This window comes from Zeugodacus cucurbitae, chromosome 2 (genome assembly GCF_028554725.1).
Source record: "Zeugodacus cucurbitae isolate PBARC_wt_2022May chromosome 2, idZeuCucr1.2, whole genome shotgun sequence".
Classification (NCBI taxonomy): domain Eukaryota; kingdom Metazoa; phylum Arthropoda; class Insecta; order Diptera; family Tephritidae; genus Zeugodacus; species Zeugodacus cucurbitae.
The window spans coordinates 28,491,274-28,501,735 of NC_071667.1; the positions used below are offsets into that span (position 1 = coordinate 28,491,274).

At 35.4% G+C, this 10,462-nt stretch overlaps 1 protein-coding gene across 1 annotated transcript; it reads left to right on the top strand.

The window, feature by feature from the left end:
* The first annotated feature begins 175 nt into the window (after window positions 1-175).
* LOC128919934 (tigger transposable element-derived protein 1-like) lies at window positions 176-1,837 on the top strand. The gene has a single exon (XM_054225771.1). It carries the CDS (start codon window positions 176-178, stop codon window positions 1,835-1,837), a length of 1,662 nt encoding a protein of 553 aa, XP_054081746.1.
* The last annotated feature ends 8,625 nt before the right edge of the window (window positions 1,838-10,462 follow it).

The window sequence follows — 10,462 nt, forward strand, 5'->3', positions numbered from 1 at the left end:
TATTGTACAATGTTTTCAATTTGCGTCGTTAATTTCAATTTCGGTCGTTTGAATGCCTACGTATGCAGCAATGTACATATGTATATACATACAGAAAACAATTTTTCCGTAAAAATTTCGGCAAAGAATTTCCGTCGCAGTTGCAGTTTCAGTTGGCTATTAATCACGCGAAAAAATGAGTCAAAAGCGCAAACAAATCAGTGTCGAATTGAAATTAGACATACTAAAACGTTTTAAGTCGGGTGAAAAAGCCATTGACATCGCAAAACATCTTAACTTAGCTTCGTCTACTGTAAGGACAATTTGCAACCGAGATGCTGACCAAATCACAAAATTTGCAAAAACTGCTACCTCGCTACAGTCACAACAAGTCAAAGTAAGAAGTCCGCTGTTGATTAAAATGGAAGCTCTTCTGCCGGTTTGGATTGATAATGAGAACCAAAGAAAAGTGCCCCTGAGCAAAATGATTATTCAAAATAAGGCCATCAGCATCTTTCATGATCTACAGAATGATACTCCATCAACAAGCAGTGGAAGTTCTGAAAAATTTGAAGCAAGTAACGGTTGGTTCCAACGCTTTAAATCTAGGGCAAATTTGCATAATATCTCTCTAAAGGGGGAATCGGCTAGCGCTGATAAGCCAGCTGCGGAAAAATTTAAGCTTGAACTACAAGCTATTGTCAAAGAAGGGGGATATTCTCGCAAGCAGGTCTTGAATGTCGATGAAACTGGCTTGTATTGGAAGCGGTTGCCTAAAAAAACCTACGTTTCCAAGGCCGAAAAATCTGCTCCTGGGTATAAAGCCTCTAAAGATCGACTTACCCTTCTTCTAGGTGGAAACGCAGAAGAGGATTTTAAATTCAAGCCATTTCTTATTTACCAGTCTGAGAATCCAAGAGCCCTTAAAAATGTGAATAGAAGTGATCTTCCGGTTCACTGGCGTGCTAATAAGAAAGCATGGATGACTGCCACGCTATTTACAGATTGGATTAAAAATTGCGCTGTTCCCGAACTGAAAGATTATTGTTGCTCTCAAAAGATTGATTTTAAAATGCTGTTACTGATGGACAATGCTCCAGGACATCCCATATATTCAGATGATATTTCTGAAAATATAAAAATTGTTTTTATGCCTCCTAACACCACCTCTATCATACAGCCGATGGATCAAGGCGTAATATCCAACTTTAAGTCTTACTATCTACGGCGAACATTTTCTCAACTTATAGAAGCAACTGATAAAGCAGATAAATTAACCATACCGCAGTTTTGGAAGGATTACAATATCAAGATGGCTGTCGAAAATATTGGTTTTGCATGGAAAAAAGTTAAAGTGACTTGTATGAATGGAAGTTGGGGAAATATATGGCCAGAGTGCTTGCTTAAAAACAATGTTCCGATTAACGATATACCAACTGTTCGGGAAGAAATTGCTAATCTGGCTAGGGAAAACAATATTGAAGGAATGGGGATTGAGGATATCAACGAACTGTTAAACTTACATGATGAAGAGCTCACAAACGAAATGTTATTAACTTTTGGTACTGAACATACGTTGGATGATGAAACTGATCCGACCGTTATCCAAACAGAACCAAAAAAGCTAACAACTGCGCAAATTGCAAAAGCGATGGAACTGGTAGAACAGGCGATTGAAATGTTTTGCAACAATGATCCCGATGAAAATCGTAGTGCCAAGGCAAGTCAATCTCTTTCCGACGCCATACAATGCTACAAAAATGTTTACATGGAGAAAAAAGCAATTTTTATACAACAAACTTTGGACGCATTTTTATGCAATAATGTAACTCAGCCCGAAGAAATTATGGACGACTAAGGTTTTAATTTCATCGCATTTCTTTTTTAAATTGCTGTTTTGCTTTAAAAATGTGAGTTTGTTTTTATAGATATATACATACATATATATAGATTAAAATAAATGTTTTGTATGCTATTTGCTATGCATTTTTTTTAAATCAGGAACAAATTAAAAATATTTTGCAGTAAGTATATGGGGAAATGTGTTTCGATTTGCGTCGTGTCTCTACGGTCCCCATTAACGACGCAAACCGGGGCCCCAGTGTACTATGTACGTCTAATATTCATATTATTCAACAAACGAAGCTAAAATAGAACGCCACATCCCGACGCCAACATACATTCATATGTATGTGTGTACGTATGTTTATCTATTATTCTTTGGTCTTCGAGTGCCACTAGAGTGTGTTGATCACAATCAACACGTGTACGACACTCCCGAAAAAATAATATACATACACAAAATCCGAGTTTCCTGCTTGAACTCGAAGATAGGAGCGTCGTGATTGTTCGTTTGCGTTATTTTCGCTTCGGGTTCCAAACTCGATCGAAGACGTGTTTGAAGAGTGTTACGACATACTCGTACCAATTGAAACTAGTGTGATTGAACAGACTCGAACATACCCGAAGCTGCTCTCCCGCTTAACTGTGCTGCGGGAGAGTTTATGAATAAGTATACTATTTATATAGTTCTCGTCATCATTTTCCAAATTAATTCCGGCTCCACTATCATCTTCGCATAGAGTGCCATTTCTATCCAGTTGGTATTTTGGGCGCACATACATATAGGTCTGATGCAGTTCGGTTTTGTTAAATACATCGCCAAATTTATTTTCATTCTTCGTCCAACTATGAAGAAATGCTCGATTGGACTTTGTAATATGTATAGTTTATAGGGGCTGGAAGAATTCGTGGACCGATTTCGCCATATTCAAGGTTATACATGCACTTAATTGTGTTAAGATGTCTTACATATTTACTGATATATACAATATTAATGCCCGGTTTCACAGTCAGTGCTTAGGTTGTGCTTAAGATAAAACAGAAATATTGCGTTTTACAGTTCATACTTAAGATCTGCTTAAGTACTGAAAATGGGAGACTTAAGCAGTGCTTAAGTAACAGCTGATTTTTGTTTTGAATATTGACTTATTTGTCACAAGAATTTAATTAAAAATTATTTGCTGAAATTTTTTTTGGAATTTCTTGCATTCAATGACGGTTATATGCTTTCCTGCGAGTTGCAATAGGCGCCCCCACTCGCTTGCGGTGAAATTCGGTATTCGTCGCAAAGTTATTATTCATCAACAATAATTTCAATTTGTCAGATGGTATTTGTAAACAAATGTTTTTCATTGTGCTGCCATATATGTATCATAATAGAATTTTATAGAAAATAAGCATCGACTGTGAAACGCAAAAAGTGAAGAAAGTTTATGATTGCCATTATCTTGGAAGTGGCCAGAAACGATTCTTCTCCACATGGTACAACCGACCCAATACTTCCGGTGTTAGACCAAATATCCTCTGGGTAGCCAACGTGAAGAGAGAAATCGAATCTGTTTCTGCGGTTGTGCGTAGGGTTTGGGACCCACCACATAAAAATTAATCACTCAATGAAAAATCGATGAAACCCTCGGATGAGAAACCCCCATTTGATGTCGACCATTGCAAACGTATTAAGGATCATGATTTGATCGCTTGTATGTATATTAAAACTTGTGCGGGGAAAGTCTCTTGGCAGGATTGCCAATTAACTTCCCAACGTTGCGTGCATTGTTTGTTGTAGTAAAATTACATAGGTTTGGTTTTGTGGTTGAGACAGCCAACCAAAGGACTGACTGCCTATTCTTTATTTTACATTCTTGATATGCATATTCTGCCAATGACACATTGGACACATTTGCCTATTAGTTAAAATTACAAAATATTGTTGGTGGTATTAATTTGCACCTAGAATACCCGGTCCCTTAAATGGGAAGGTGTCTCTGCCCAGTCAGTTGATGTCCTCATACAACTAAAGGCTGACATCACCGCCATCCAAGAAATGTGATGGACGGGACAAGGACGGAAGAAGGTGGGTCCTTGTGACATCTACTACAGCGGCCATATAAAGGAGCGCAAATTTGGTGTTGAATTTGTGGTGGGAGAGAGACTCCGTTGCCAAGTCCTGGCATTCACCCCGGTGGATCGAGGTTATTCAACATATCGCTTATTGGCGCCCACGCCCCGACGGAAGAGAAGGTCGATGTGGCCAAGGATACTTTTTATAAGCGCCTAGAACGCACCTATGTTCGCTGCCCCCGTCACGATGTCAAAATCGTGCCTGGCGATTTTATCGTTAGGGTGGGTAAAGAAGCTATCTTTGGCACAACGGTCGGAAAATTCAGTCTACATGACGAAACATCGCCAAACGGCCTGAGGCTGATCGACTTCGCTGGGGCCCGAAATATGGTCGTCTGTAGTACTAGATTCCAGCATAAGGAAATACATCAAGCAATATGGCTATCTCCTGATCGAAACACGCGCAACCAAATCGATCATGTTTTGATAGACAATGACTCCAGTGCTTTAGACGTGCGTACGCTCCGAGGACCAAATGGACCACTATCTGGAAGGATTTGGATTTTGGCAACGGCAGAAAACGACCTGGTATAATGAGGGTTGCCGTCTCGCACCGGAGAGAAAACAGACTGCCTACCTCACAACGTTGCGAACCACCACAACACGTCAGCCATGGAATAGATACCGAGAGCTGAAATCTGCGTTTGCATGGATAAAATTTTTTGCCTCCAATAGGCGCCAAAGCTTGTAGAATACCCGTGAAAAGAGAATCGGCACACTCCACCTTTTCGCCGATTTCAATGCTGCTTTTAACAGCACGAAAAGCACTATGTCTGAATTTGGTATCCCCGTAAATAATACGGCTGTGTAAGCTGACGTTGAGCAACGCCAAAAGCTCCGTCAGGATCAGAAAGGACCTCTCAGAGTTAAAAGAAATACTGTAATTTTGCAATAGATGGCTCTCTCTTTCTATTAGTGGATGGAAATTTCCAGAGTGTCAGAGGGTTTCGGCGATTCCGTAAGTAATTTGAATGCCAAAAGTTCAACACGTTCAGAAAAAAACGTTCTAATAGGAAAAAATATAAAAAAATGGTATCCGTCGAATCCGTCCATTAATTAGTCGATGAATGGATAATAATAACTATCGACACTGAAATCCCGATTTCAAGGCATCCATCCAATGACTAAAATAATGATTAATATTGGTGGACTTACCCAAATCCAACGAGTATTCCAAACTAATTCAATATGTATGATGCGTATAAATTATATGAGGCGTTTATAGAGGTACATGATTGAGTTAAGTGGATTGCCTATGGTTAACGTTACATGTACATAACTCTAAAGCATCCAAGGAATCAAAAAGTTTTGACGCCTAACGTCGAAAAGCACAAGTACGAAAGATAGTGGAGTCTGAAGGAATGTCAGTACCATAGCACATGTATAGACTCAACTCAAGGTACATAATATTTCAGGATTGATAAATTACGATTGATAAATTTGTTATATGTACATTGTAAATAGAGAGATAAGTGAAAAAGTGCCGATTATTTTAATAAAAATTGTTTTAGTTTATGCAGTATAAATTCGAGAATTTTTATCAATACAACGGTTTCAGTTTTACTAATAAAATATATTATTATAATTAATCAATTTTTACCAGAATATTGTATACATGCAAAGGAATAACTTTTTCGACGGTTTTGTGAGTTAGGATATTTAGAAACAATTGGAAAATAGTATCAAACAAAGTTTAAAATGGAATAATGTTGCCAATCATTGGCTTTCCGATGATATGAACTAATGTATTTGTTGTAAAGATCATTACATCGATCTTAGCGACAGTCGCGATAGACATTATACATAGAACACAGCAGCCCGTATATTCGTCCGAGAGCGGTCCAGATATTAGTTATTTTCACTGTCATCCTGCGCTTTAAAGGCATCATGTAACACATAATTATACTCTCGCAACAAAGTTGCTAAAGAGAGTATTATAGTTTTGTTCACTTAACGGTTGTTTGTGTCACCAAAAAATAAAAGAGTTAGATATGGGGTTATATATATATTATAAAGAGGAAATGTTTGTTTTTTTGTTTGTTTGTGTCGAATAGGCTCCGAAACTACTGAACCGATTTGAAAAATTCTTTCACCGTTGGAGTGAGTGACATAGGCTATATTTAGTAAAAAAAAATAGGGTTCCTTACAAAAACTCCGATAATGTAAAAAAAAATCCAAAACATTCAAAAAACGTCGCGACATCATACGTCTAACTATTACAGTTTTGTCACAATAAGCGATTTTATATAAAAAAATTAATTAAAATACCACTACTTGAAAAGGCTCTTTATTTATACCTTAGTATTAATCCTTATCGAAATAAATGATTTATATAACTTTTTGAATTATTAGATACATACCATTCAAAAGATATCACGAGTTAAAAATTTTGAAATTTTTGAATGGTCCTGTGCGGAATTAAAAATAATTGTCGCTTGATAATAATATGATATAAAAATGGATATTCGTGGAAGGCCAGAAAAAGATTAGAAAGTGAGTAAATATGAAAAAATTTCGAGGAAGATAATAATAAGAGAATTTTATTCGAGTTGACAAGAAAAATATAAAAGAGAAAACAAAAAATTATAATTTGAAGGTTATAATTGTTGCTTTGTTAAAATATTTTTGTTATTGTTCAATTGTATAAGGTTGTGTCGATAGCCCAAAACAATTTGTAACAAATAAGGAAAGGCTAAGTTCGGGTCCAACCGAATATTTTATACTCTCGCAATTTATTGAAGTAATTTTATTAAGATAACACACAATTTTACCTATATATTCGACATAAAGTCGAATAGAAAATCATCATATATAGTATAGGATAGTATTCTGATGTAATTCCAGAACCAATTTCACTCATTTTCACCACCAAGGTTAACGGGAATAGGGGCGACTTGGCACCTGTTAGTAGGCAAACATACGGCACATTCGGCCTTGAAATTATTGCAAATGAACGAAACATCAGTCAGCAAAATCGTCAAAAATAGCGTTTTAACGAAAATTTTCCAAATATTCAAGAAGTCGTTGGAGGTACTGCACAGGACTTTAAAAGATCTTGATTGTCGATGAACGTTTTTGGTGGAGCCAGGATTCTGTTCACAGGTGATTTACGCCAGACTCTTCCAATTATTCCTGGATCAACTGTTACTGACGGGCTAATCGCATGCCTAAAGTCATTTAATTTGTGGCGACACATAAAGAATCGCCAATTAACAACTAACATATGAGTGTTTTTGCAACAATACCAAATTGCGATTGTAGAAATAGTTGGCAATTGACACCTCGATGGATTAATAGCATTTCCAATAGATTTCTTTCACTTCATTGACTCGAAAGAGAAGTTTTCCTGACATGAAACCTCAATATGATAACCATAAATGACTGATTGAATGACCTATATTGGTGGTAAATAAAAAAATATCGATGATCTTAATGTGACAATTTAGAATTTCGGTCCAAGAGAGTTGACACAGCTACTAACCAGGATGACGTAGTCAATTATCCCAAACTATTTAAAAAGTTATAAAAGTAACATTTGGAATAAAGGATCGCACTAGGAAGGGGCATATTTGGATGTGATTTTTTTGGGGAAGTGTGCGTGGCCCTGCCCCCAAATCGGTTATTTGTTTATATCTCACAAACCAATGGAGCTATATAAACCAAACTTTCTGCAGTCGGTTCTCTTGCGTATTCCACCACACACCATGAAAATACTTAAAATCGGATAATAACCACCTCCCATAAAAAGCTATGTTGAAAATTACTAAAACTGAGTTAACTCACTAACGAAAAACACCACAAACACTAAATTTTACAAAAGAAATAGCAAATGGAAGCAAAATGGAAAATTGGCATGACATCGCCCACTTATGGGTCAAAAACCATATCTCAGGAACTACTCGACAGATTTCAGTGAAATCCGGTATATAATATTTTCTTGACACCCTGATAACACATGTGAAAAATGGATGAAATCGGTTCATAACCACGACAACTTCCCATATAACTCAATTTTGAATTCCATCTGATTCCTTCACTTTATAATGTATACATAAGGAACCAATGAAAATAGCGGAAGCAAACTTTACATAAATAGTGGCTTCATTTGTGAAAAAATAGTCGAAAACGGGCTATAACTTTTCAAGGAACCAGAAATCGAACATGTTGAACTCAGCGCCTGAGGGTAAATTTTAAGCGAAAATATGGGTATATCTCTTAGATAATTTAATGTAATTCAGAGGAAATTATTTTCTTCTAATAGTGCTCTGTTCCAAAAATTTTTAAAATCGGGTCATAACATCTCCTAGCTACCATATACCTAATTAAAGTTGATCTCCTTTTTGCACGGTTAACTGGGACAGTAAATTACTCGTGTACAAAAAACCGTGCCAAAAAAATAAAATTTTTATATAAAACTCACTATTGGGACCAATTTAAGAAAAAAATCGTGCAAAAAATAGCAAACGTGTAAAAAAGATCTAATTTTACATGAAATTCTATCTATTCGTACAGTGAGAATTTTCACTGTTGTTGTTGTTATAGACTTTTCTGGTATTATATGTATGTACATATTACTGTTAGAAGCAACAAACAACAACTATTCTGGGAATGGTAAAAAAATAATAATTTTCAAAGTTCCGTCATTAATCGCTTCTTTTTTCTTACTTCTTCATACAGCTTCATTTATTTGTTTACGTATTGAAATTTTTGCAACCTTTTCACTGGCTTTCGAATCTAAGATTTGTATTTTTTATTTTAAACCTAATTTAGAATTTATTAAATTCTATTAACGACGATTTGTGACGTATTGACGGATGGCATTTTGATTTTATTGCAAAAAAGTATACAATTAAAATAAAAAATCCGTGGAAAAAAAAAAAAATAAAACCGTGTAAAAATGGTAACTGGGAAGTGTTCAAAAACACAACGAATGAAATCGGTTCAGGAATTACCTCAGCCCTCATATACTATATATTACGATTTTCGTTATTCTGGTAAACTTTATGCCGAATTTATGGCAAAAAATTTCTTCAATAAATTGCAAGGGTATTAAATGTTCGGTTGCACAAGAACTTAGCCCTTCCTTACTTGTTTATGTACAATAAACAACTTAATTCGATTCTTTGTACAAAAGAGTTACTCGCATTTTCCTTTCAATTGGCTTGCAAGTGTGGTGTGTGTGTCGAAATGTATGGAAATTCCATCATCGTTATTTCACGAGTAGCAAAGGATTAAAATGTGACGAAAGGATCACGTGTCAGAGGAAGCCACACTTCAATTTTCATCATCAACTTAGCTCTTACTTTTCTCAACACTCTCATGTTTTGCTTGGTGTTCTCATATATGTACATTGGAACTTTCACAACTCAAACTTCTATAACTCGAAGTTCTCCATAACTCGACCTCTTAAATTGGCAATTGAACTCAAATTTTATACAAATTTCCTCCAATAAATCGAACTATTCGACCAGGACATTGTACAAAATTTAAAATTTTACTATCAAGGAAAAATATGAAAGGATTCCCTATCTCCTCGCATGGAGGTGAACAAAAAATATGATATTACACTTATAGATTTCATAAATCGGGTAACGAAGGCATGAGATACAGACGTCAAGAGCCAAACAATTGCAAAGTGTAACTAACCAAATTACAGAATACATGTTTTAATGTATTTAAATAAAACTTTTTGCGAAGTAAATATGTAACTAAAACTGTGGATAAATATATATATTTTACAGCTTTTTGAAAAAATTAAGTTTTAATGAAAACTTCTATAACTTAAAGTCTCTCTAACTCGAAGATTGTTTGTGGATTATGGTGATTCGAGTTAGAGAAGTTCCACTGTATTTCCATTATTGTTGTGGACTTTTCGTAAAATATAGAATGCCGTTCATTAATGAAACATTTTGGGCATTGGTTTGTACTCTTCCACAGCCCAATAGAGACACATACATGTCACTTTCAACTTTAGAGGAATTTGATGAAAACCCCAGATGCGCCGTTACTCGCTTAAATTGAAAAAAAATATTTGGCAAAATTATTCTGTTTTTGTTAAGTTTATTATTTTATTTACTTAGGTATATAATATATGTATTTATGTAGGTGTTGTGTGTTTCTGTTTTCTGCAACTTCTCGCTATCAATACTGAATTCTCCATTTTTTATTGTAAACTCACATTATTTTGAATGCACATGCATTGCGTCTGTAGAAGTGAGCATGAGTGTGTGTGTGTGTGTGTGTGTGTGTGTGTGTGTGTGTCTGTGTACATAGATATACATATATAATACATATGTATGCATTTAGTGGTGCTAAGCATGTAAACACAAGTAAATAGTCTTAAACTAAGTAACATACAGGATTTTCAGTTTTCAATTAATGAATGCGTTTGGTTGGTTAGTTCTATTTTCTTTGATTAATTATGTTGCTTCGAGGTGGCTTAAATATAGTTCATTAATATATATATTTATGTTTGCACATATATATGTATGTATATAGTTTTCTACACTTATATGCATAG

Bases quoted from the DNA above. Each gene is read 5' to 3' on its own strand.
- LOC128919934 (XM_054225771.1), top strand. From the start codon at position 176: ATGAGTCAAAAGCGCAAACAAATCAGTGTCGAATTGAAATTAGACATA.